This window comes from Leuresthes tenuis, unplaced genomic scaffold, assembly GCF_036924035.1.
Source record: "Leuresthes tenuis unplaced genomic scaffold, fLeuTen1.0.hap1 SCAF_11, whole genome shotgun sequence".
Taxonomy (NCBI): Eukaryota; Metazoa; Chordata; class Actinopteri; order Atheriniformes; family Atherinopsidae; genus Leuresthes; species Leuresthes tenuis.
Genome location: NW_027325365.1, coordinates 12,966,982 through 12,994,883, shown reverse-complemented (window position 1 = coordinate 12,994,883; position 27,902 = coordinate 12,966,982). Strand labels below are relative to the sequence as shown.

General features: G+C 39.4%; 2 protein-coding genes across 2 annotated transcripts in view; both read right to left on the bottom strand.

The window, feature by feature from the left end:
• Positions 1-8,185, bottom strand: part of mrpl11 (mitochondrial ribosomal protein L11) — a 44,655-nt gene extending 36,470 nt beyond the window's left edge. The window contains exon 1 of the mRNA XM_072395523.1: positions 8,100-8,185. The gene's annotated coding sequence lies outside the window, so the exon portion shown is untranslated. The remainder of the gene's footprint in view (positions 1-8,099) is intronic.
• A 2,413-nt stretch (positions 8,186-10,598) lies between these two features.
• LOC140317948 (uncharacterized) lies at positions 10,599-24,821 on the bottom strand. The gene is made up of 16 exons (XM_072395519.1): positions 24,500-24,821; positions 23,858-23,960; positions 20,849-21,062; positions 20,431-20,573; positions 17,766-17,925; positions 17,588-17,643; positions 16,721-16,911; positions 16,514-16,624; positions 16,249-16,374; positions 14,661-14,759; positions 14,422-14,580; positions 12,965-13,550; positions 11,798-11,861; positions 11,526-11,707; positions 11,349-11,437; positions 10,599-11,244 (listed from the first exon to the last, which is right to left on the bottom strand). The coding sequence occupies exons 1-16, from the start codon at positions 24,686-24,688 to the stop codon at positions 11,146-11,148; spliced, it is 2,571 nt and encodes an 856-aa protein (XP_072251620.1). The 5' UTR covers positions 24,689-24,821; the 3' UTR covers positions 10,599-11,145.
• Between the last annotated feature and the right edge of the window lie 3,081 nt (positions 24,822-27,902).

Genomic DNA, 27,902 nt, shown 5'->3' with positions numbered 1-27,902 from the left:
CAATTGAGACAAGACAACAGTCTCAGTTTTCAATCAGTCAATCAATAAAAAAATATCAGAGAAGTCGAGTTAAATCAGGAAAGACTCTCCAATAGGAGTATGTTTCAAGGATAGAATGAAAAGAAGTCTAGTTGAATAGTTTTGGCACCTTCCAAACCGAGCGAAACGACCAGGATGTAGTTTAGCAGCAGCCACGATAAGAGCTCTTTGAATTCTCCAAATGCTAAGGAAAGGAGCTTCAAATGCTTATTTTAGGCATGAGTAATGTGCTTTCTTTTCTTCATCCGTGTTAAAAGTCTGGCAGCTGGTACAATATGAATAGCTCACCCTTTTGATTCTGCAAATATTTCAAACAACCCCACTTCGATATATACATAACATTCTTTTCTGTCTGGGACTCTCTCACTTTGCAGTACCCACCTCACAGGTCACCAAACATAACGGACCAGCTCCTAACGTTGGTATCCTGTGGAGTCTATTCATGAAACCTGTCGATATCAGGCAGGTTTGTGGCTCATCGGTTGATGTTCACATGGAGCCATAACTTCAGTAGGTGTGACAAACCAACAGCTGAGGATTTCATTCATATTTGCTGCCATGCTTTCTATTTTTTCTTTGACTTTCTTTTTTACCCGTCTCTCATGGTATCTGCATCTTAGCTGATAATTCCCTGCCCTGATTAGAATGGTTTCATTTGACAGACTGAATTTATTCCAGCCAGCCTCTACTCGGGTCTGCTCCGAAACGCACGATCCATTACCTGATACATCCTTTCCCGAGGGTGTAATTTTGTCATACTGAAGTGTTCTTATTCTGGTTTCATCACTCAGTCTCAACAGAAAAAAAAAAGTTTTTTCCTGCTTCCATCTTATCAAACAGATAAAAACCAACCAAATCCCTTTTTGATAACCGTGATTTTTGTGATTTTAATGCAGAAGAAAAGAACAAAACTCATTGTCATTCATAGATAGACTCTGCCAGTCTCGTCTGGTCAACTCTGAGATTGGAAGTCCATCTAGTGGCTGTACTCACCTTTACATTTTATGCAAGATGCTTAGCTGAGAGATTAACTCACAATGAGTAAGCGTGTGTCCACTTAGGGGACCTCTGGCATTTCCACATGACTCTGCTGCAGAGCATACTCCAGATAACCAGGGAGAGAAATACACTGAGACTAACTTTGCTCCCTTTATATGAAGAGAAAACGGCTTATTAAAATTATACCAACAGTTTCAATTTTCTGCTGATTTCTGCACTAAGATTTGAACACCATTAGAGTCACAGTAAACAATTGGCGTCCTTGAATACACAAAGCGAGTAAATCTCTGTCAACAGCACAGAACAGAACTCCACTGGCAGCAGGGAACTCTGGGACGCAGCATCTGCTTTGATGGCACCGTGTTATGAGAAAAGAGCTACAGATTGTAATCCATGAGCCCATTTCAGTGATTATACAGAACAAATGTACTGGATCGTGTTCATTCGCAGAGCCACACAAGACGTTTTTCATTGAGATCACGAGACAACCGCAGATATAAACTAAAAGTTAGGCAGTCATATGTCAATGCTGTTCCACCACATTAGTATTCATCCCATCAAACTCCGGCCCTGGAGCTATTGATTGCTGAATGCCAAGTGCTAAAGGCCAGTCAAATAAAACGAAGAACTCCGAATGATGCCCCAAGACTGGAAAAGGGGACTTGCACAACCTGGTTTAACCCACATCTGAACCTCCCCATCTCCTATCCAACAGCTCCAAGCTCAGCTGCGCATCTCAGGACTAAACATCTCATTACCTCCTCAATATAAGTCATAAATTAATTTTACACCAAAGCGTCTGATGTTACATCAGATCTCATTAGCGTTAATCTGGGAAACGAGAAGAAAGCAGCAAGAGCCGTTTCAAATCAAAATTTTAGTGAGCAGTTTGGCTTAAAACGTACATTTTGATGGAGATATTACTACTTTATATTCATGCCCTACTCTTATCTGATGCTCCTCCTGAGCAGACAGACGTTTTATCACCGCCTTGGAACTGCAGGGCGAATGTTTTCAGCGTTTTACAATATAAAACATGAAAGCATTACTTCCCGCTTCACATGCAGACCACGTATGTTCAACTGCTATCAGGCCACGTGTCTAATATACGAAACGTTTCTGGCATTCATTTGCTAGATGTCTTTTATTGGAAACACCGGGACCAACATGTGTGCTGAACAGGCCATTTTATAATTGAAAAACAAACTTTTCTGGTAGGGAAATAATGCAAATGAGAAATTTCCCAAGTAATGTCAACAAAAATTAAATTTCTGCTGCGATCTGCAGCAATCTAATGACTGCAGCATCTATGAAAAGCAAACACCGGCTGACATAAATGGAAAGCAGGGACACGAACGTTAGGGAGACAGGATTGCAACGGGAGGCTCGTTGGTTCATCTCCAAACGTTGTAAGAGCGGTCCCTGCCTGACCCTCATTATGAGCTGCCCTCTAGCAAAGTTCTTAGCCTTATGGGAGATTTTTAATAAACTAAACTATATATAGAACAGAAAATGATACAATACTGCAATTACGCTCTTGACTAAGTCTATGAAGACAGGAGGGTGTACTTTGAATGGAGATTAATGGGGTAAAGTGTTCACAAGACGTCTGTTTTTAACATGGCTGGATCAACATACGCTGAACATAAAACCTGCTCTAGAGGAGTTCACGTTCAGAGTTTTGGATCCTTTCACTGATTCTTCTCCGGATGACATCCGAGACAGAAAAATCAGACTGAAACAGTATTAAAATGGCTTTACTGATGCAGAATACAAGTCAGATTGTCAAATAACTGAAAGAAAATCAATAACTCATCCATCATCTTACAAGCCAGTGAGTGTTGTGCATTTAGACATTTATCAAATGGTGGCAGTTTAATCGACAAATGTTGGTTCATTGACAACTTTAAACATGTAATCCACCATTTAATATGAACTAAAAGTCAACAACTTACATGCTTCTCAGCTAAGGTTATACGCTATATCCAAACTTGTTGAGTTATGCCACCAAAGGAGTCTTTCAGTTACAGTTGGAACAAATTGGAGGCTGTGTATCAGGTTGCCATGGACACCATGTATTGAGTTGGCAAAGTCCCCTGCACAATGCTGATACTGGATCTATCATTGATTAGAAAGTTAGTCTGTTTGACAGAATGTTAAGTGAATAAAGCTAATTTCACTCTGATGTGGTTAAGAGATTGGATTCCCATATTCAATGACACACGGCTACAGGCACAGGTGAGTCCAGCTAGAGTTACAGCTGTCTGATAAAAAGGTTTATTCACATATTATGTGAATGAGAGCAGATCTCCAAGGAATTCCGCTGTATTAAAATACACTTACGCTTTAATGTCTTTTAAAAAATACAAAAAGATGGTACTATGGAGCATGTGCAGAGCACCTAAACCCATTTGAGTCTAGTCACTAGAACCAAATGATCCAACTGTTACAGTTCAGTTTTCTAAGCTTCGGTTTCACGCCCTTCTATTCGTAAAAACATGCTCTTTCTTATGAATTAAGTGTCCAGCGGTCAATGAATTATGTCCAGAGGAAGCATCAAATGGCATGTACAAAGCCCCATTTCATGCGAGCACACATAAATACTCATGAGGAAAGCCTGCGTGAACAAAGAAAGCTCATAATCACCATCAAAGTGCCCGTTATCTCCGACCCGGCTAACACAAAGTTAGCCTGGCTGTGTTGAACTTGATATGCAGTCCAACCAGGATTTGATTGTTGTAGAAAAAAAAACAAAAAACTTTTTTTTCCCCATTTGACTTTCTGATGAAAAAACTGTTTCAGCTCTTGTATCCAGACATGATTAGCATATACAGAGGAGTATGTTTATTCAGCTCACACTACATTTTAAATCCTGATCTACTGTCCTGGGCTGACACCTGCTCATGCAGCATCTCTCAGGATCTTTTTTTTCCCTGCTTGTGTGCGTGTCTGAGTATATAACAAGGACAAGAGGAAAGTGGCCAACTCCAGATGCAGCAAGCCAACCAATCAAATGTGTTCCATGCCGCAGTGAAACTGACTCTTCTGTAAACCCCAAACAAAGAGTGTCACACCGGTGTTACAGGGAAAATAAAAAATCCGGCATCGGGGAAAACATTTCAAGCTCCACTGGAGGAGGACAGGAGGAGATGAAAGTCTTACAAGTAGACCTTCGGAGTCTACTTGAGTTCAAGAAATAATTGGAGAGGCTGCGCTGACAGGTGTCCAGACGGACGCTCCTCTTGAGCGATGCTGCTCCAGGCGCATCAGTTACTGAGACCCATGGCACAGACAGTGATCCTCTGCCAGGCACATCAGGAACTCAAGCCCCCCATCAGTGATGCATTCAGAAGCACGCCAGCTGCTGCAGATACACTTAGCTTCCTAATGTTGGAGAGCAATTCTGCAAAATCACTTTATACCCATTTTTTTTCTATCTCTGGGAACCTCAGGGTTTTTGCCATCATTTCACAAAGCAAAAATTGAAAAATAAAAATAATACTGATTAAAAAAAAAAAAAACTCAAAAGGGGAAATTGTGATGCAGCATAAAAAAAAACAACAATCATCACTAACACAAAAGAACATAATTGTGTAGTCGTAGCTGTGTGCAGGGATGACCATCCTCTGTTCGATCACTTATTATGTACAGGGCGTGCAGTGTTGTTGAGCAGCTTTTACAACATTTTTCTTTGTATAATCAGCTCAAGGGGCTCCGAAGCAGTCTCCAACACAGAGCCAGCCTTCTATATCCTTTAAACATTACAGTTACTGTGAATTACATATTCACAGTTAAATCATTGGCTCTATTATCATGCGTTTATTTTAAGTTTAAGTTAAAATTTTAAGTTATTTTAATTTGCGGAGTGTTTTCTTATCTTGGTAAGAATGGAGGATATTTGGTGAAATTTTGCTTCCTATACGAGGTCAAACGGCCTTTCTTAGAATGCTCGTGCACTTCCATTAATATATAGAGTGATTTCTTATTCTATCTCAGTAATTTGCCCGTCGGTGTGAGACAATTCGACTGGCTCACACAGAGTCTTAAATTCAATCCCACTCATCACATTTAGGACAAACTGGAACTGCAATTCAGGTCCAATAGTTCAACATCAGTGTCCAATGTCAGATACAGTCAGGGTTCTTTCGGCTAAAAAAAAAAAAAAATGGAAAAACCTCACTCTTCTAATGTATTTTGCAGCAACTTCAAACGTACAGTGTTCAGCTATACGTAACGCCTTTAACCACATAGTCTTAAATAATCTCCTGCTAGCTGTTGAGTGCAAAAATAAGAGAGCTGATGCACAGAAAAAAAGTGCAGCTGCCTCCTGGATCATTTCTATGCTGATGGGTGAAAAGTTGACTACTGGAGAAGCACACAAGGGCCAATCACTGCTGCTGGGCTTCAACCCAGGACCTTGTACTTGAATAGCGATGACTTCCAGCCAAAACACCCTGCATGTATTATGTCTGCTTCCCTGTGATCAATTCCCAGGGAGGCTGTTTTCTTTACATGCTCTCCTGAATTACACTTCCCTACCCCATCATTTTTGAATTGCAATACACAATGTGCTATAAACAGCCTGTACTTGGAATAAATCTTGAAAAAAAAAAAATAAATCAACAAACACCAACAATAAAGAATAAGCAGGAGTAGAAGTACTTGAGGAAAAACATATTGCTGATCTCAGATCATTTCTCATACACTTTGCAGGCAAGCAGTTTTTTTTGTGTGTGTGTGTGTGTGTGTGTGTGTTGTGGCTACATAGCTTTCAGGGGTTTCTATTTTGGTATTAGAACACAAAACACATCAAAACCACTGACTAGAGGTAAATTAGAAGCTCACCTGAGGCTTTTATCTTCCAAACCGCAACAGGACATGTAAGGTTTTAGACCTTGAACCATCATTTGTATGGCCTGGGTGTGCAAGAAGGAGCTAAATTCATTGTTCCTGTAATTGCTAACAATGCACCAAGAGAAAAAGGAGGAAAAACAATCTGGCAACAGATTTAGATGTTTCCACAAAAAGAACAAATATCACAGCCATCTCCAGGCAACATGTGAATACAGCAAGTGTGAAGGCAGCTGATATGTGACAGAAAACACTGTGAACTCTCTGAGGCCATGAGCCTCCCAGGGTCTGAGCTCCGGCTGTAGCGGGGCATCACATTCAGAGCTCTGGGGGAGCATCAACAATATAAAACAGCGTCACACAGGCAGGCAGGCAGGCAGATGCCTACTGAACTCAGAAATGGACGCCAGAACTAGCAGGGGGCGGATGTGAATCAGATGTCCTCATTTAAAATGTCTCTGCTTCTAGGATATGACTCAGCAGTTTCTAGTGTCACTCGTCCTTTCTAAAAATTATAACGAGTCAGGTGTGGAGGATCTGAGCTGCTCTCAGAGGGGATATTGACCAGCCACGAACTACACAAGAAATAAGGCGAGATACAGAAACCTGAGTGCTAACTCAGCCATGTAAAGAGAAGAAAAACTGTTTATTTTTATTCCCATTTCCCATCATTACTTTTACCCCCTCAAACACTTTTAACTCATTGTTTTACAATGAAATGCTCAATCCTGAAATAAGTGCGCCCCATACTCAGAAGGATATTCGAAACCGATTGTTGATCAATGGGCATCTTCTTGTCAACCACTTGTGTCATAAATAGTACCAGTCACTGAAGCCCTTTAATTCAATTACTGGTGGAACAAAGCCAGAGTTGATGTTAATAGCTCTGTGTGTGCTTTTTCTGCGGTGCCAGAATGTGTGTCAATAATGGACTCCTTTGGGGATGATTAAGAAACCAGAGGACTTCGACAGCAATTATTCAACTTTTGAGACTTTTGACAGATGATTCAAATGCCAAATGTTAACTGGACTGCATTTATATGGCACATTTGTATTGTCATCAACCACTGAAAGCATTAAACAATAAACCACATTCTTTTTTAATCCCACAAGCTAATGAGAACATCGGCAACAAGGACGCTTGTCTCCATGTCCAGAGCCACAGCCACTCAATGAAATATAGAGAAACCGAACTTTCTTCAGACTTCACTGTCAATAACAGCCACCGTTTGGTCCTCACATGACACATGGGGACATTTGATACATGCATCGCGTCTGTCTCTATCTGCCATCTCTCTTCTCTTTAAACTATCAAATACATTTCTAAAAAGCCTGGGAAGAAACACCAGAAAGGCCACGTGGTTGTGGTTTGATTATATATGTCAGAAGAAGACAACCATACAGCTGACATCATGCTTTCACATGTCAGTAACTGTTGCATGTGCTATCCTGAACTGGCCCTCAGTAATCTCACACACATTTATGAAAAATACTACAAAAAAAGTAATTATTTCTCACACATTAATCCGTTTTGCAATGTAAAACTTTGTAAAATGTTGCAATGTTTTTTGTAAACTTCCTGCATTGAAATCATCCTCTTTGGAGAGCTTGAAGTGGTTTTTAACTCTGTCTTTAAAACGTGGAAGCGTTTGTGTTGTAGAAATGACACAACATTGTGTACATAGACTGCAATGACATTAAAGTGACCTCAACGTCTTTAACTGGTATTGTACTATGTGCAATAAACTGGACATTTTAAGTGCTTTGATTAGCAATTTTGTGTCCCCTTTTTGGATACTAATTTACCCATTAGGAAATACTCATATGGTAGAAATTATTTAAAGAATTCAGTCACATTATCAAAACCAAAATGACGGATATTTCAGCTTCAGCTTTGACTTTGTTCCCGTTTGGGTCGATAAAAACAATAAAAACAACAAACACAGATCTATTAAGGTTTGTCATAGATTTATTTAATCAAACTACGGGAAACATAACACTAATCCACTTAGACTAATAAAACGCGTCTCTCGCATTGTAAGTGACACACAACAGCTCCTCTTTGTGTCCACTATCATGTTGCACAACAACGAGCTACAAGCCTCTTACTTAACGCTAACCCTGCCTGTCACACAGCTCGAAACCTCACTGCCAGGTCCATCAGGGCCGTGGTAAACTCTGTCGGACCGACATGAACCTTGTTATCGTACCTGTCACTTGCCCTGTATCTTCACGCCGTCAGCAGCATCCTTCAGGGCGCAGACATCTTGAAACTCAGCGAGCTCTTTGCTGCTGCTCTTCACGGCACCGCCACCTGCTGGCCCGGAGGAGCATGAACCGACGACCTGCTCCACATTAAATGGTTGTGATCATCTTTTTAGTCTTAGATGTAAAAATTTTACTTTCAAATGTTGTCAATTTTTTTTTCATTAATTATCATATTGTGACAGTAGCCTCTGCGAGGATCCTTTGATGGAGAATAACAACAGTCAAAATGTTTGTGGCATCTAGAAAATAACAAGTAGGTGTGCCCAAACTTTTGACTGGCAATGTAGTACATCCCTAATCCTTTTTAAAAAAATCAAACCCACCTGAACCACCTCTACCACGCTGCTTAGGTATGTGATGCTAAAAGTGAGTATATGTTATTCCATTACCTTTTCAAATGTAGATACTTTTACCATGAAGTGATATCTTATCTTCTTTCTGTTAGTTAAAAAACAATTATTCCTATTATTAATTATTCTTTAAGTGAAGATATGGAAGGGTTAAAGAATCCTACTTGTTTGGATGTGTTTTTTTTTTTTTTTTGCTTTTATAGATCTTAGCTCTTAATAGATTGAATGATATTGCTATCATGAACGCATCAAGTAATGATAATTGTATCGAGAAATTATGTTTTAGTTCATATGACATTTTGGGTAATGTTCCTTTGAACCTTGTGAAAGTTTCTGGACCCTTTATTGACGCTTTGTAAAATGTTTATCCTTACATTAAATACAGTAGTTTGCTTGGCTGCTTACTGTCAGTACATGTTTGCTGCACTTGAACTTTACTTGGAACTCTTTCAAGCAGAACTTTAAAATGCAAATTATGGAGACCTGTTTCTGCTAATGTGATACAAAAAAAAAAAAAAAGAAAAAGTCCTTGTTTCATCATTTTTAAAGAATTGTTCCAACCCAGGACTTCAAAGGGAAATATTCTTTATCTGCTACACATTTGTATCCACATTTTCAAAGATTTCCCAGATGGCATTTTTTAACCTAAGTGGGTTAAGTGGGTTACACTGACTCAAAAGGAATGATTGTGAACATTCAGTTGCCAGGAGCAACCACCGACACCTTTCCATTTGGTTTCAGTTGAACATTCTGTTGCTAAGAGCAACCACCGTGTCAAGCTACTGAACGTCCCCACACATCTTTTATCTGCTACGAAATGTGTTGATCAGATAGTTTTCTCTTTCAGCACTGTTACTCTGAACAGTTTTTGTCTGTTGCATTACTTTGACACTCAATACTCGGCATGTCTGTTAGCTGGTTAACTGTTTGGCTAATTTATCTTTCTTTCTCTTTGAAATGTGAAACCTGACTGCTAAAGATAGCTCACCTATTTGTCAATTACATTTTCATGTTACTGTCTTACCTCATTTCACAACTCGTCAATTGTTAACTTGATTTTTGACTTTGCATATTTTGATTTGTTGCAACATTCATTCAGTTGTTTGCCTTTTTAAACGCTTGACTTCATTATCCATTGTGACTGCTTCGGGGCCCAATTAGCAGACCCTTAGCAGACTATATAACATGATCACCTGGTGAAACTTGGCATCTGCAATTCTTTTAACAGCTGGAAAGTCATTATTCTGACGACACTCATGTGATTTGTGTGAGATTGTTTCCTCACCCGTTAACGAGGTTAAATGTGAACTTTGATCAACAACCACAGTAAATGACTTGAGGCTTTGCCATGAGCAGCTCCAGAAGAGCATTCACAAGCTCAGACGAAAGCCTGAATTTCGTCATAACCTTCAGGCTGGTTGGATAATATGTGATCTATAGATTGGATCAAACCAGAAAAGGAGTGACCAGTTTCATTCAAGAAACATTGCGCTCCTGACCAAGGGAACTTTAGTGAATAAAAAGAATGATTTTATGTTGTTACACTGCCAGACGATTTCTCAACTGTGACCTGGAGGAAAATAATCCTGTAATAAATTCTGTTACACTCCTTTCATAATGAAACAGCATGAATATTACAGGCTGCTTTTTCACCGAAGGGTAACAGAACCACTGCAGAGTTGTTGGACTTTTCCCTCCAGCTAATTAACAAAGAAATTTTTACTTTTTAATGTAAATCAGCATAATTTAAACTAAAGATTTTTTTCCTATGCCAATTATGTGGTTAATTTCTGGAAAATGCTCATGTTCTTTGGCAAATGTATGTAATTACAGCCAAGTGAAATTACACTGACTGTGTTATATCATTTTAAAGCCATTTAAATTACTTTCATAAATCTCACAGTCCAATAACAGGATTTCTTTTTGGAGAACTGATTAGTTTAACCTGTTAAAATTCATCTTTTGCATAGATTCAAACCAAATGTGCTGCCGCCACCGACATTTAATTCAGTTACGGCAAACAACTTTTCAAACATATATTTCAATTGTTCAATTTTATTACATGGAAAGATAAATATAACCGAAACAATCCTTTATCAAAATATTTCATTTGGAATACATTCAAGTTTTTGTTCATTACTTCAAGTTTTCTTAGAGAGTGGCACTCGTGATTTGACAAATGTATAGGACTGCAAATTACAAGATAAAACAAAAAAAAAAACTGAGTAAAGTCAAGTACCACCCACTTTCACCTTACAAAAGTGCTCAGAGTGACAGAAAATATTTTAGAAAAGCATTATTTTTGTACACAGAGGTGAGAGGTGATATTCAAACTTTAAGTATAAAACAAAGATGACTTTTCTCTTCCTGAGATTACCAATAAAAGCGGAATATTCGAAGCTTGTTCCCACAGATAATGTTTCTGGTTTCACTGATAAGTCACAGTTGACCACACTGACGGATGATCAAAAATAAAAAGGAAATATTCACAGTGAGTTTGAGGTAAAAATGACACTAAGGGGTGTTGAACATTGACACATAAGTGGTCCCAACCATTTTAAGGCATCTAAAGATGGTTAATAAATAACTGGATATTCTAAAAACAATCGCACTAAAATCCCAATCAGGGCTTCACAGATCAGTTCGTGGAGGTGGAGAGCTTCTGTAGAGCAGCAGTGCTGACACTTAATGAATGCTCACTGGGCAAAAATTCTCGTAATAGAAACGACAGGAGCATCTGTAATGAAAGACGGGAAGACACAAACAGATAAATACACCCACAAACATGAAAGTTAGATTCAGCACAGGGAGTACGATGACAGGAAATAGTGCAATACTTACATAAACCAAGGTTTTGTTTTCTTCACTGTCCTGGAAAAGATTAAAAACCGACTCCATGTCCGTCTTCTTCAGGACGAGAGAATTTGAATCTACACGGAGAACATCAGCGTTAGACGGGTTATTAACTGAAGGATCACCTGAATATGTCTGACTTAAGAGCAATAAAAGGGCAACTACATCGGGCGTTGATGAGGTTGTGTGCTCGCTCTCTGGTCTCGTTCTTCTCCTCATCGGTGCGAGGAGGAGCAGGAGGTGCTTCTGGCTGAACCTGCGCCCACAGTTTGTTACGCATGGTGTCAATGTACGCAGCCATCTGCTCCTCCGTTGGGTGCACCTTGTTTAGGAATGAGTTCACTTTCCTGGAGAGGAACATCATCATGAGTCACTTGTAGATTAGAATACATACAACAATTTATTTGTCAAATTTGGAAGAGTGTTGATGAACTTACTTTTTTAAGATAGGCATCACCGGTTTCAAAATGGCATCAAAAATGTTAATGAGGATGGAGTTACCTGCAAAGACCAGACAACTGATGAACACACCAGAGTTCCTCTCGCAGGATGAAAAACACTCTTTAAGAAATATCATTTCATTTTTGCCACTTGTGGGCGGAAAACCTTCCAAACAATTTACAGTCTGTTAAATAAGTAACAGCAGAAACCAGCTCTTATTAAGATAAAGTGGCTACTCCATTTAGCTAACTAACAGGAATCAAATCTGTCACCTTATCATTTGCTGCAGCTTATAGAGGTAAATGAAAGTTGCTGAGACTGTGTAAGCTTCACAACTAAAGCTGAGAGAAGCTGCAACATTGAAGCTGCAGAGATGGGTGTTCTTCCTTATTCATGCTGAGGTTTTTTTACGTTGTGGTGCACATACTGTGAAGCGCTCAGAGGGGAATTGGTTATTTCTAAGTTTTAGGAACAGAATTTGAATGACACTTTCACAAGACTCGCTCTGAAAAGTCTTTTGATGTTATGTCATATGTATTGATAAGCTGAAGACTACCACAAAGTTTTATGATACAGCATACCACAGAAAATCATTTACACTCGAGTTCATTTTAGTTAATTTCAGTTCATTCTAAAAATTTATCTACATGGGCCTGAGGTTTGCCTGAGGTCGGCCATTTATCACAGTGATCTTATTTTTCTTTGTCAAGGCTGCGTTTTTATTAAAATATGCGACTGCAGTAAAAAGATTATTTGATGAATGCTTCAGAGCTTGCTTCTTTCATCTAATATTTCACATTTCCTGAATGATTTTCTCTCTACATTAAGGAACCTGTAAATGCATGACAGCACCATCGTAAATATAATATCGTTTGGCTGCAAGCCGTCAGTCTTTTTATCATCTCAAAGCACCACCCAGGTCTTATAAAAACAAGCAATGCTTTCACCTTTAAGAACCACGTGCTGCTTAATGATGAGTAAATCACCACTGCAGGGTTAGCTTCCTCGTTTCAAGTCTCTGCAGGCAGAGTTTTTTTTTTACTAGCAGTAAAACAATAGGCTGTCAAAACTCCAGGGAAAAATCAATAGCAAAAGCTGCAGTATGGTTTGGAAAAGGTTAAGTTCACATGACAATACTGTCTGACTCAAAAGACTGAACAAACCTGATATTTCTTTCAGAAGATCAAATATGGCTTTGGTTGCCTCCAGCTGCTCCCAGCTGACTTGGCCTTTCTGACACTGGGAGTCCTCTCCTCTCTGCAGGGTGCCCTGTGTCTCCTTTCCTTTAGCCTTGTTTAAGCCACCAGACATCTTGAAACATATCTTCTCCTTTTTAACCGACTTTGCATTGAAACTAAGCCATGACAGCCCTTCTGTGCCCTCCTGGTGCGGGCTTGAATCAGAGGGATCCTCATCGCTGGTCTTCGTAGAGGCCAGAGATTCTTGTGATCTGGATCTGCCCAGTCCTTTGATGATCATTTTAAAGTGAGAAGTTAACGGATTATCCGAGTCCTCCGATTTGTCTTGGGAACAGTTTTCATGTGGGACGACAGAGTTAACTTCTGCTTCCTCAGGCATTTGTGGAGGAGAATCAAACTGGGAAATAACAATAGTTGGGAGTGGAGAAGCAGGACTGTCGGTGCCATTCTCAGCCCAATTACAGTGGTTTTCTACAGGCAAAGCTGTCAATTCTGGATGTGGAGATGGTATGGCGTTTTCTTTTGGGACTTCTGTCTGTACGTTAGAGTTCTGCAAAGAAAATAATACAATTGTGCTGTGACAGTTGACCCCGAGGCAACAGCTTTCAAAATGCAAAACAGCCACTAAACCATATAACAGCTTACAATGACACTGTTAAAAAGGAGCAGACAACCAATTCCAGCTAAGTTCAGTTTACTTGGAATGCTGTTCTGCTTGTAAAAATATCTGTGGTGATGTCAGAATTTCCCGATTTTTATCCTTCAATTATGCTGCTTTTTTCATCAATCTTGAGTCCAATATAAAACCTGTGAAATTCTATCCATTCATTTTTTTACGATAACAATCCCACCTTCCAGTCTACAGTTAGATAGACTTAGATAAATGAATAGTTGGACGTGTGGCCAGTGGTTTATCTTCATTCAAACATAGATTCATGATAAATGAAGCACGTAGAGGAAATGGATCCCATCTATGCAAACAGGAGCAAAGTTTTGGCACTGCAACCTCTACTTTTTCTCTTAACAGCTATGGTCATGCAGTCCCCACAGTCAGGTGATTCTGTGCTCATAAATATTGTTCTGAGTGACAACAGCTTTCATAAGGGTTTCTACAAATATTCCACCTGAAAATGCTATACTTTAGTGTTTTCTGGTCATTTTTAACCACCTGAGTGCAAACATGATGATAAAACTGTTCTGAAAGCCACTAGTAAACATGCAAGTTATTTCCTGACCAAAGGTGTACCAACTGCAACTTTTTGGGCCATATATTTCCTTTAAAAAAGGTCTGCACCCTCTGGTTTAATGTGCAACATACAAAATCATTTTTTCAATTTCTTTACAAATTTAAAATTCAACTGTGGCTTTCTAACATATATCTAACATTGTTCTCCTGACGAAAAGCAGCGGTGAAACATTACCTCTTCTTCCTCTTGGCCAGGAGTGAGGAAGTAAGCCAGGCCACTGAGAAGGCCCCACACGCCTCCATAATGAACCTCTTCATTCAGCAGTTTGTCAAGTGGGCACAGGAACTGAAAAACCGGTTGAGTGTGGCCGATCACATTGTCAGAAACCAATTCCTGGAAGAGAAAATGCCAAAGTGTTCAAGTTTTTCCACGTGTTTAACTACAAACATATCTCGTCTTTCAGAGTCAGTCACCTGCAGAAAGCGTTCAGCTGAAGCTCTGACTTCTTCTTTGACCTCATCGTTGACCTCCGACTCCACCATAACAGGGATTGTGGGAAGGTTGATGGAGTCCTGGGAGGAAAAACAAGAGCAAAGAAACAGAAAATTTTAAAAAAAAGGGGGGAGGTTATGGAAAATGAACGATTCAACAGTATCCCAAAAATATTAATAAATTAATATTTTTTAAACTGGCTTAGCTTTGAGTGTGTTCAATAGTTAGTTATCCCTTTAGGCATGGATGAAGGGAATTAGCACAACTCTTCTCTAGTCAAATGAAAAATAGATACATTTTAATCCACTGCTGTGTGGATTATTAAATAACTGAAACTCATTAAGTCATAGCCAACCAGTGCACAAGGGGTCAGTAGTACAAATGTTATACAATAAGGAAAACGGGTTCCTCAAGACATGATTATCAGTCGATCGTGAAAGTGTCGTTTGTTTTGAGGAACTAAAGATGACAAATGAGAAGAGACTGTTTGACATGTTAAGTTAGCCATTAGCTTTCTGCTGTCACAGCCGTCTCACTTCTTGCACGTTCATTTGCTATGTTTAACAGCCACTCAGAGTGAATCATGGATAGTGTAGTGGTAAGACTGCTGCCTTTCATGACTGGAGTTTGAATCCTGACCTCCCCTCCTTCATGAAAGGTACTACCTCCAGTAGGGGTCCTTAGACAAGACCCCCTTACGCTACCTGTCTACCTGGGATATGAGTGCAAGTCATAAGCTTTGGATAAAAGCCAAATGTATAAACATAAATATTAAAGCTAAAGATAAAAAAAAAAAATAAATCAATGACATCCAACAATGATGATGGGGTAAATAAACCAAAAATGCAGATGTTCACTGACAGATGACTGTCAGCTTGGTGATTGAGAGCCCAAAGGCCCTCAACATCCTTGTTAAAACATTTATTGATTTATTTATTTTTATCTGCTAAATTTGAAAAATAAATTGGGGGGGTTAATAGTCTAATGAACTTTAAGTTAAATACTTTTTGTTGGGTTTCTTTAGTGATCAATTACTCTGTTTGTGACATTTTGTACCATGTAATTTTTCCCTTCAAGGCAGGACTGTAGCACCTTCACTGCACAGCTGTTCTATTTCTAAAGTGCAGAGGCAGAAAGGAGAAGGTATCAGTGAGAAAGCAGTTGGAAACTATAATAAACACGCAACAGACCACGGCTCACAGCTGACACGGTTAGCTGCCAGGCATTTTCGAGCCCGGATGCTTCAGAGTGAAACAATTCACGGCAGATAAGTTTCCCTCCTGCCGATTCAATCTAACACACACCTTTCCAAAGTAGCTTATATAATGATGATGTTCCCCGTCTGTGCATCAAGCTCACACTGTTTTGAAGGAGACGCCAGTGTTTTTAAAACAGTATCCAGGTACTTAAACATAACGGGTTTGTCATTTAACCTACCCACAGTGATAAAAAGAAAAAAAGAAAAGACTCCAATAACACCTGCCAGTATCACATTTTTATGAAAGTGTGGTAATGAAGGAGGAAAAAAAACAACAACAACATAACAGTGTTTAGCATTTAGTCCTTTACCTGCCATCTGTTCCGGAAATAAATAACATCCATGTAAGTCTTCTTGATGTCCCACTGCAAGTTCTCGGGGCTGTCTTTTTCCTCCAGGTGAACAGTGAAGATAAAATTCTCATCCTCCCAGTCAGCCTACAACACAGTTGACCCCTGCTCAGAAATCCAGCTCAAACATTAACAGAGCAGCCAAGGACAAGCTTTTACAGGGCCTCGGCCAAGAGATAACAAGCCTCCAGGACACTCTTCGCTGTCACTGATATTTCCAACTCACATGAGGGATGCTGACAGCCCAGCAGCCAACGCGCCACATCTCATAAGACAACTTGAATTCCATCATGTCCTCTTGGACGCTTGCCAGATAGTCGTCCAGGTCGCTGTCTTCCTGATGGAGTTTGGCAAAACAGCATCGAGGAATGTGTCAGGTTTAACAAACTGTTATTTTCATTTTAATGTACTGCTTTATCTGAAGCAGCCTTACCCTCTCGGAGTCATCCTGGCTGCGGACGGAGCCCTCCCTGCTGCTGACATCGTCCTCGTTGGACGCGTCCCCCTGGATGGCCATTATCCTCATCATCAGCTCCTGCTCCATCTTTTTAATCTTTTTCTTCTTGGCTTTTTTGGACTTCATCTTGTCCACAAATTTAGACCACCCTTCCTTTAACTTGTTGCCTGAAGTTTAGGATACATCACATAAATGTAAGGTCATTTCTAGGCTTGTTTTGTTAACCGTAGTGTAGAGGGAACATGATTCCTTTCTTCTATATGCATATGAAGTGATTTGTGAACCAAGAATCAGATCAGTAGATGGTGGAGGAGCATCTGAGAAAAGCCATTCACACAGTATAGTGCACACTTGAGAAGGACTGTGAGCATGATTAGCATTCAGACAGTCACTGTTATCTCTATGACAGCCAAACAATTTGAGAATAATTATGACAAACTGGTGATTTTCAAAGTTTGCGATGCATCGCATCACAAAAATGTGGTGATACTGTATCAAAGGGTTCATGATCAACATGACATAATTTATTCTTATCCAGTCATCATTACTGTTGGATTGTTTTTCACACAAAGAGATAAGAGCTGCCTAAAGACAGTACAGGAATTATTTAGCATTCAGCGTGCAGTTTGTGTAATTAGCTGTCTGAATGAGCAAACAAAAGGAACAGGGAGCCATTTGTGCATTGAAAGGCAGACTGGTTTGGAAAATTGTAATGTCACATATCTGACAACACATTATTAATCATTCAACTGTCATACAAAAGGAAATGCAGACACAGTCATGTTTTCTCTAAACAACTGCTTTTTTTTTCTTGAGTTGCAACAACTCAATAATCAAACGCACCTTTCCTTTTTCCCTTGATCCCTGTGCTGGTTGAAATCCCTGCTCCCGCCAAGTACCTAGAGGGGAAAAAAATTCAAATATCCAATCTCAAACACAGATGGTGGCTGCTACTGTCATTTCTTCGAGGCTCACTAACACTTGCTGAGGCCAGCAGGATACAAAGATGACAGGCACTCACACTTCACTGATTTCGCCTTCGCCCTCCTGTGAAGCCTGATCTGGGTCAGAGACATGCAACTCCTCCGCAGAGCTTTTAGGCGTAACGCTGTCCAGCTGGTTCACCACCAGCTGGTTCAGGTTGTCGGGGTTGGACAGCCAATCCACCAGCAGCCCCAACCCTGGAAAGACAGCCACCACGGTTAACTTTAAAAAATAAATCAATAAATTAAAAACACAAGTCAAAATATTCTCACTTTCTGTAGACTGTTACAGTTCAGGTCTGAATCACTGATAATGTTGAAGAATCGGTATTTTGTAGCCGAAACACTTTTAAGACATTAAGGATAATTCAGTGTTTTTTGTTATATGGAAAGTTTGTCATATCAGAAAACAGTAATTTACAGCCAGCAGACAGCAAGAAAAAGCCTGTAGCCAAATAACCATCTTCACATGTAGGGAATGCAACATTTCTCAATTTCACTTTTGTTTTACGCAAAACAAAAATGAATTCTTAGCTAATTAAAAACAACCGCAAAACTATTTCATAACGCAGTTATTTTTCAGACCTCATGCTAGCTGTATACAGAGCATAAAACCCGCCCCTCATAAAACCACACATTGTTCTTTGAACCGCAGTTGTTCTGATTAATGATACAAGATACAACATGCCAATAATTAGAGCTCTTTGGATAAGCTAGTGGGTGGATTATTGCATGGAAACAATAAAGGAGACCATTACATGCATGACACTTTTATGTCTATGGATCTGCCTCATAACTAATTCACAGACAAAAACAGACAGTAAAAAGAAGAAGTCATCTTAAGAGTTTTTCTTCATACTTGTACAGTAGATGATAAGAAATAACCTTTGAGCCCTAAAAAAAAAAAATAAATAAATAAATAAATCATAATGAATATTATATTTCTGTCAAGTCTGCCATTGAGCTCTCACCTGTCCTTAAATATTCAGGATATATGTTAAATAAATAAATATAATGTATTTTTTTGGGGGGGGGGGGGGTTTAGCTGGAAGACAATATAAAATGTATGCTTTTACCCCAAAAGTAGTGCCAGTGCAGGTTAGGTGCTAACAACAAACTTAGAAACCAGTTCTTTCCATTTCAAACAACAAAGCTCTGATGCCAGTTCCCTGGAAAACCTGTACTACAGCAGCAACATATCTTCTCTGTTCCAGAACGAAGAGCCGCCCAACGGCTGTGGTGGAGTTATGGAGACCAACCAGACGAACTAAAACTCTGCAATCAGCATGTTTAGACATTCATTGTTGTGTCTAATGTGTAAAAAAAGAGAAAACATGGACCTGAAGGTGACGTGGAGGAATGCAAAAAATGTTGTTCCTCATTTTTCTGAAGTTAAATCTTTTGGTGTCATCCTTCATGTTTATGGATATGTTCGATTAACTGCTTTCAACTGAACGTTAGCAGCTAGGTTTAAAAAATAAATAATAAATTGCTGGATGTTTTAATGGCACCAGTTGGCATTTATAGATTCCCTCTTGAAACAGCACATAAATTCTGTTCGTGGTGTCATTCATAAATATGATTCACTGTTGGGAAACGCAGGACAGTGCAAGAACGTGCACAAAACACCCGTTGTTGTTTAAAACAGCATTTACAAGCTGCATGGTGAGAATAAGACCTTGGTTAACTGTGATAAAGTGTTTCTCTTTTCTGTGGTCTCACAAAAAAAAATAAAAATCTGAATACATCAGCCGTGGGGCTTCAAACATGAAGTGGAAGAGACGTCTGAAGTGATGTAATTATGTGGCTTTCTCCACTTCTTACAAAGATCTAAAGTTGAACCAGTTCTAAACTGACCAACACCAACACCAAGTCAAAAGAGGGAAAGAGCGTTCTGGAGCCAGACCCTGTTGGCTATTGATAATATTGCACTGTAAGGATTCAAATTCAATGCTCTGCTTATCCTGACAGTTTATATCCTGTCTGTGATTAGGAGCGAGATTATTAAGAATATCACAGTCGGAGCCAAGCAGTCATCTGTTTGATAGAAGCTCCTTATTCTTTGATCTGCAAAAATCTCTCGAGTTTGACCTCAAACTGTAAACTTCACTTAAAGGTAAGGAGTTGTCATCTCTAGTCTTTATATTATGCAATGCCCTTGTTCCAGCCTCAGATTAAGAATCACACACACACACTTGTGCTCGCTGGTAACTAACAGCATCAAAGAAAACGACTGTATTCCCTGCAATGTAAAAAATTACGATATTATTATAATTATTTGTCATTTTTTTCTGTAATCGTAAAGTCCTAAAAAGGTTGACAAGTCTAAACATTTAGGTTTGCATCTGGTTGCCAAAAATGAGCTCCCTCTAACCACCAAACCCCAGGGCAGTCAACAGTCCTGGAAAGATCATTTACTGTAGCTGAGCACAATGCATAAATGTCAAAATCCTCTCCCCAGCGAGATGAGATAAAACATTTTATTCCTTGCTTTAAAGAAAAGTGACAAAACTCTGAAGAGAACTGGAGGATTTCTGCAAGAGTATCCATTCTTTTATATAACCTAAAACTCATCTCTAAGCTCTACATTGCCACTGACAATAAGGGATTACACAGAATTCACATTCTTAAAAGAAGTCAAGAGAGGCTTAGTCCTTATGTAACACAGCATTACTGTAGAGAGCTGATTTAGTGCTTCCTTACCCTTTAAGGCAATGATCTCATTTAAGGCACAGCGGTTGACTTCTAGCCCCCAGAGAGACTGGGGGAAAAGGTTGCGTAGCAGGGCATCAGAAAACTCCCTAAGAACTGCGATCTCCTCTGCTCTGGAGCTGAACAAGAGCGGTCTGAAACAGACATCAAAAACCACAGGGAAGTCCAGCCGTTAAGAAGCTCTAAATATTTTGTTCCACTCATCTACCAAGCATCTTTCACGGCAGATGTAAGAGATGCTGTAGTCTTTAATCATGGTGTGAACCAAAATATGGTTCATTTTTCATAGATTATAAAAAAGTGATGAGGCAACGATAGAGTTCAGGTACATTATCAAGTGCAAAAAGTAATTGAAACAGCACCGGCATGAGATTTGACTCGCATTAAAAGGAGGGAAAAAAAACCTCACCTGTCAGGTTGCTTCGCATTATGCAAGTGCTGGGTCAAAATGCGAATGGAGCCCACCACAGCTTGGCAGACATCAAAGTCTCTGGCCCTCTCAACGATGCGGTCTATGATGAAGTCAAATTCCCTGCTGAGCACCTTATGCAGAGGCTGCTGCTCACATGGCTCGGGGACGCTGTACCAAGGCACGACCAGCTGAGTGTAGGCGCACTCGAACACTGAGGAGAGCCGTCACAAAGTCAGTGAGTCACAATAGAAAAAAAAAAAAAAGACACACTGAGCACCCACGCTCACCTTCTGAAGATCAAACTAACAGACTGCAGAGGAGCTCATTTAAAATTCAAGCCCTTTCTCAGGCCTCCTCTTAAAAGTCCTGCATAACTTGACAGGATTCTCCTGAACATGAGGCGATAGTGAGATGAAGATTAAATTCATCTGTGAATACACTGAGCAGGTTTTATTAACATCTACATAACTTTTAAACATCACTGACAGACTAAATGAGAACGTGGGGCTTCGGTGGTGTCTCATTAATGACTTTGGGAGATGGATACGTTTGAAGCTGTGAACTCTTAATATTTAACGTTAAAAACACTCCTACACCACACAGCTACAACATTAAAACCACTTACAGGTGACTAACACTGACCATCTTGTTAGAATACAGTTATCTGTTGGGTTACAATTAAACCTTGGGTCCTGGCATTCATACTTGGACACATACGACCACATAGCTGCACACCAAGCACCCATCCTCATGGCAACCACATTCCCTGACAACAGTAGTCTCCCACAGCAACAACAGCACCCTGCCACATCACAAAGATCTCTGATTATTTCTGATGGCTTTCTTATTCATCGCATATGATAAGTATATTCGACCAATTTCTTTTAATACTCCTTCAAGTACGTTTGGTGTGTATTGTTGCAACTATTGCTGTTTTTCAGCCGCTGCTCGTCTTTTCTAGGATGCTGTTGAATCTCAAGAGTCTCATCTCTTGGTTAAATGAAGATTTACACAAAAAAAAAAAGATGCACAGAAACAGCTCATGAAACAGTTGTTCACCATCCTCCAAACTCCCCAGATCCCCATCTGACTGAGCATCCACAAGCTGTAGCAGAACAACCCTTATCCACAGATGTCCCACAGGACTTTCTACCAGACAGTGCAGACAATCTCCAGAGGTCCTGCATTTATGCCCCAACGGCCCAGAGTTGTTTTGTTTGCATGGAAGAGGATGTTCACAAATGTAGAAAAAAAATAATAATAATTGTGGTTTTAAAGGAGACACATTTTTTCACAAGCTGACACAATTTCCTGAGTCCAAAATTAAATATCTGTGAAATGCTCTGATTAAATAACACAGAGCCACCATAGCAACTCTTTCTCTTCTGTAAATTTAAACCTCTATTCAAGTAGATTCATTTCAGGGCGTGGAGTGACACTCCACCATCCCTTCTTCAGGGTCTGTCATTTTTTAGATCTGCAGTACGCAATAACACTTGGAGCATCCAGTAAACAGAATGAGATCTCAGACCACACACCAAACCTCAGAAAAATACTTGACTGGCACTTTTCTTCTCAAATACTTCGATTTCCCTCATCTCCAGTTGGACCGTGGTTAGCTGGTCAGCTACTGAGCTCTCTTTTAGGCACAATCTTGTCACAACTCGTGTTGAACTGACCCAAGTTATTAAAACAGCACCGCGGAATGTCAAAACTGCAGGCAGATCAATAAGAAGGATTCACATTTCTGTTGCTCTGCCAGAAACTCTGGATTTCACCGTCACTCCTTTCCTCTGTGTTCTGTTCAAGTTTTTAGCAGCTGACATTAAAAATGTGGCTTATAAGTTGAATATCTCCCTGATGATTGTTTTATTATGGTTGCTATGGTGCTATACTAATAATGCATCCAATGACAAATGGATGACTTCTGACCGGTCAAGAAAATTCAAGAACAAGAAGTCAGATTTCCTTGTTGTGATTAAAAACATTCAACAAAGTACAGGTAGAGCATTATTTTTAAAAAAATCAAGCTAAGTGGAGATATGGAGAAAAGGGGCCTCCAAATATGAAGGTTCACTGAATGACACATTTCTAGATTTATGGGCCACAAAACAAAATGCAAAGGTCGTCTTTTTCTGAGTTGATAGTAACTTCAGACACGCAATTATTTGCTCTCAAGTAATTTTACCAGAATATGTCCTTTTTAATTTTTGGACTGAAACATAAGAACTTTGCAATGAATACATATTCATCCCATTTTTTCCAAAATTATGTGTTTTAATGGCAGAAATAAACTTTAGTTGCATTCTTCTCTCCAATAACATTTTCAGGGACCACAACAACAAAATGGATTTTGAGTTCCTGAAAATTAAAATATAATATAAACCAGAAAGCTCACGATAGTTGAAGGAAGTTTAAAAAGTGCTAAACTTAGACGGAGATTTGAATTCTGAAGGGTTCGTTACTCATGTGCGTCTAAAACTGAACCATATATGTAAATGAATTTACAACCCAATCATTACTGGAAAAGCATATAATACCCTTGGTTTAATAGCTCAGGCTGCCAAGAGACTGAGTGAAATACAATTTTACTCACAAAGATACTGATCTCATTAAGAGCTCTGTGATCAGCAGAAGCCAAATGGATTATTGTTGCACAAAATAGACGCAAAGCAAACACAGCTGATAATGGTGTAGGAAAACCTGCAGCTTATTTCCTGTGTGATACATCACACTCATATACAGCTCATGTATGGAGGGTGTGTTTTTCCTCCCTTTCCGTGCCTCATAGCCCCTCCTTATTGCTGTAACATGAGTAGGAACCGCAGCTGTGTCCGTGCAAAACTGTGTTTCGACCCTAAAGTCACAACAGAGCTGATGACAAAACACTCCCTGATATCAGGAGCAGAACTGTGACTTCTAACGTTGACTTCAGGCTTCATGAGAAGCATTTCTAACACGCACAATCAACGTCGCCCGAATACTGCCCTGCTGTGTGGCCCTCACCTTGCTGTAGAGACTTCTTTACGTGCGGACACTGAGACTCTGGTGGTTCAGAGTGCTGCAGACCCTCATCAATCAAATCAAACATCTCTTCCTGGACAGTTTCCTGGAACACAAAACAGCAGAGGTTGGAAACACAGTAGAGACAACACTGAACAAAAATAACAACTTGCTGAATGAACATAACATGAACGGATTATGTCGATCCAACCCAACCAAATGAGTCTGATAGAGCTTATTCGACATTTTGTTGTGCAAGCATGTTTCTATTTCGATAATAAAATGTGAGCCTTCCTTCACGTTCTGAATGTACAGCATCAATCATAACTGACGGGCTGCAGATTACAATTTGCAAACCTGTTGTTCAGGTCTCAGTAGGGGGGAAAAATGTACCTCGGGCTACATTTGATACTTTCCAACTTTTGCTGCCTCACACCTCAAAAATGTGTGCAAACAAGGGAAGATGAGAACACTGCTTTGCACTTAAGAACATGGCAAGTTAAACTACACACTTCCCTGCAATTAACACAGGCAGTACGGGTGCTTAAAAAGCCATCATCTGATCCACAAATGCATGTGACCATTGACTAGTTAAAAGCATTTAAGTCTTGTGAAGGCAACGCAAACACAGAAAGCGGCGAATACCTGCAGTGGATGTTCATTCGTCTCTTCATCAGTTTGAGTGCTGCTCTCTCGCCCATGGTTTCCAAACAGCAGCGGAGTTGAAACACAAAAGAGGAAACATATGAAGTACTGTGTCAGAGAGCGACCGCAGTCTGAAAAATACCAAACCAGGCCGAGGGTTATGGCGATGGAGAAGCGCCACAGAGACATCTTCTTTTCATACAGCACGCTCTTTCCGCTCGCGTGTCTCACTCTGAGCCGACGTGTGTTGTGCAAGCTGGTTTGTTCGGCCACATCTTTGAAGCCGAGAGGAAGACGGAAGATTAGAAGTCTGTTTGCTCCGAACACGAACTCAAAAAGCGGAAAAAAAAAAAAAACCACAGGCAACTTTATGAAGCTGTTTAAAGTGGAGCTGTGATTGGCTGCAGGGACTCCCCGCGTGTCAGCAGCTGTGGACTGTGACAAGACGCCCTCCACAGGTTACAGCGCTTATGTGTATGAAGCCCTTTTATGATATGTTATTTTATTTATTTATTTATTCATTCATTCATTCATTCATTCATTCATTCATTTTGTGCTTTTTGTTAACCGGAGGAAAAATAACATGCTTATAGCTGCAGAGACACCGTGCTGCAAAATAAAAAAAGAATCCACTTCTCAAAAGTGTTGAGCACCTCAAGTTTTTAAGTAAACAGTAAAAAAATGAAAAATGATAAATGAATAAAGCAGAGACTCCAGACACGAAAATAAAGTACCTAAAATGTAATTTAGGCCCAAATTAACAGTAAATGTAGTCTACTTTAGTATTCATATCCTGTGATACAAGAAATGTTCAGCTGTGTGGGAACTCCAAATTAAGATGGCAGTCAGGCATTTGGAGTCCTATCAATTAAATATTTTAAAAAAATAAAATAATAACAATAAATTCATTAATTAATTATGTCAAATTTAGAAGTAGCCTACTTGTACAACGTGTTGTGATTTTAATACCAGAGGTCTAATGCTATTGCATTGATGCAAGACGGATACTTCACACTGGTTATGGTGAAAATACATACATACAATAACAACTTCTGTTGTATTTCCCCTTGTGGGATGAATAAAGCTCCATCTTATATCTGAGTTATTTTGTTCAGTGGTCCCCAGTGCTGGTGTCAGTATCCTGCAGGGCAACACATAAAGTATGAAGGGTTGTGAGTTGATTATTGTGAGAGGGAGGAGATAAAACAAAGCAAACAACTTCATTCTATTTTAGATTTTTTTTTCCATCTTAGATGTGCCTTAAGGGAATTGATGGGTCGTTTTAAACAGACTGAGCCAATAAAAAAAAACAAAAAACAATGAAAATAAACCAAATAAACCAATCTGAAAGGTTTAGTTGGGAAAATAACTCAATAACAATGAGGAACAGAGAAAAAAACTTCTACTGTTAAGAAAATATAACTGAGAACATGGATAGTTTCCTCAGAAATGGACTGAAATGGAAGGCTAAACCCTTAGAAGTATAAAATAAAAGTACAAGCTACTTATTTATCTGATGCAAAGAAGTTTAATTTATTCCTCGATAAATCAAAGAAGTACAAGTGCCATGAGATTACTACAATTTAAATCATATGAAATGTTTAGCAAATTCAGTTTGATAGAATATCTAAAAACAAAGTAGAAGCTCAGGAAATGAAAAGCGAGCTTCCAAAGTGGGATTATAGAAACAGAGACAATGCTTGGGTGATTTAAGTTCAAAACTCTGTATTTACTGAAATCATATAGAAATATTTAGTGCTGTTATTTTCAACTCCTGATTAATGTTTAATATCAAGAAAAAGACAACAGCTCTCCACAATGCACAGGCTCTGGTCATGTCTTGTTGAGGTTCACTTTTTTTTTTCTTTACTTGAGCACCAGCTTCAAATCTGTCATATGCTTTAAATTTCACGGGGTTGTGAGTTGCTCAAGAACACAAAGTGCTGACCAAACAGCTGCTCAGCTAAAAACTGAGCAGGGCAGAAGACCAAAGGCATACCACCTTTTGTTCTCTAGAGTAGATACATTTTTAAAAGACAGCAGATTTAATGTGGATATCATGGATTGTATGGTGTCATTTTTACACAGGAAGATGTTGTCGACAGGCCTTTATGTCTTATGATGTAATATACAGTACAAGTCAAAAGTTTGAACATAGCAACCTATTAAAAATGAATAGTTTTAGGAATTGTGTGCCAAATGGTAACACTAGTCAGTCCCCAGAACTGAGCTCATATATGTTGCTGCATCAGTAATGATGGAAACATTTGGTATATCTGTGTGGAGCGCACCCTCCATGAAGAAGATGGTTAGAAACTATGATCAAGAGAGCTGAGAGGGCTGAGTTAGCTGCCAGAGGGCGGGACAAAGCTGTCAGCTATTGATCTGAGGATATGTTTTTTTTTTTGTCATATCTCCTGCTGCTGAGAAATTAGAAAAATGTTCTAGCAGGAGAGTTACTGGCCCTCATACAAGATGGTGGGCACTTTTCCTTCAACATCACCAATCCCAGTTTTTCTTTCTGCCCACCAATCACCTTGAACTGAACCCAAAAGTTAATCAGCCAGGTTACAAATCCAAGAGAAAAGCCTTCCATCATGATCTTGTGAGAACTTTAAAGGCTTGCCCACTGACCATGATAAAAATATTATTCCTTACAGTATTAGCAAAGTTATCACATAATCTGCTAGATGACATAGAGACATGGAGAACCCAGGAAAAAGCCCACAGTGTTCATATCTGAAAATGTATCTTGTAGAATGGTAATCAAAAATATTTGGATTTCAGGAAATAGTGAATCCCTGCTGTTATTGTGCGCTTCAGGCACATGATGTTAAAGCTGGAAGTACATTTTTAGATTTCTCTCTGGGATCTCTGTTAGTTGTATAATCGTTTATTCTCATCAGTGTTTACTCCAAGTTGTAATTTTTCACGCCTGCACTACTATCCACACGTTCAACACATCAGTGTGGGATGAAACATTCTAAATGCAAGCATTTGATTTCTTTTTGTTGGACTTAAAATTACTAATTTCTCTTGTGTGGGTGTTGTAGAATTAATGCTGAGAGGGAAATATCTGGATTGTCTTGACTTATTGTCAGTCGGGGAGTTAAGTCAGACCTACCCTCAGCTTTATGTGTAATAAACCATGCCTTTAAAATGCCTTTAAAATGCTAGAAATGGGAAAAGTCCAAAATTCAGCACATTAAGGCTCTGTGAACAACAGAACAGCGAGGAGTGAGAGTTTGTTCCTGTAACATCGAGGAAACTGTCAGTAAGATCATCATTCATAAGGAACCGATGAAAGAGCCCCAGGCAACAGAAGACAAAAGAGGAAAAGAGAGTATTTCGGAAGACCTATCATATCAGTTAGCGGAAGTAGATGGCATCCAGAAACCCTAAC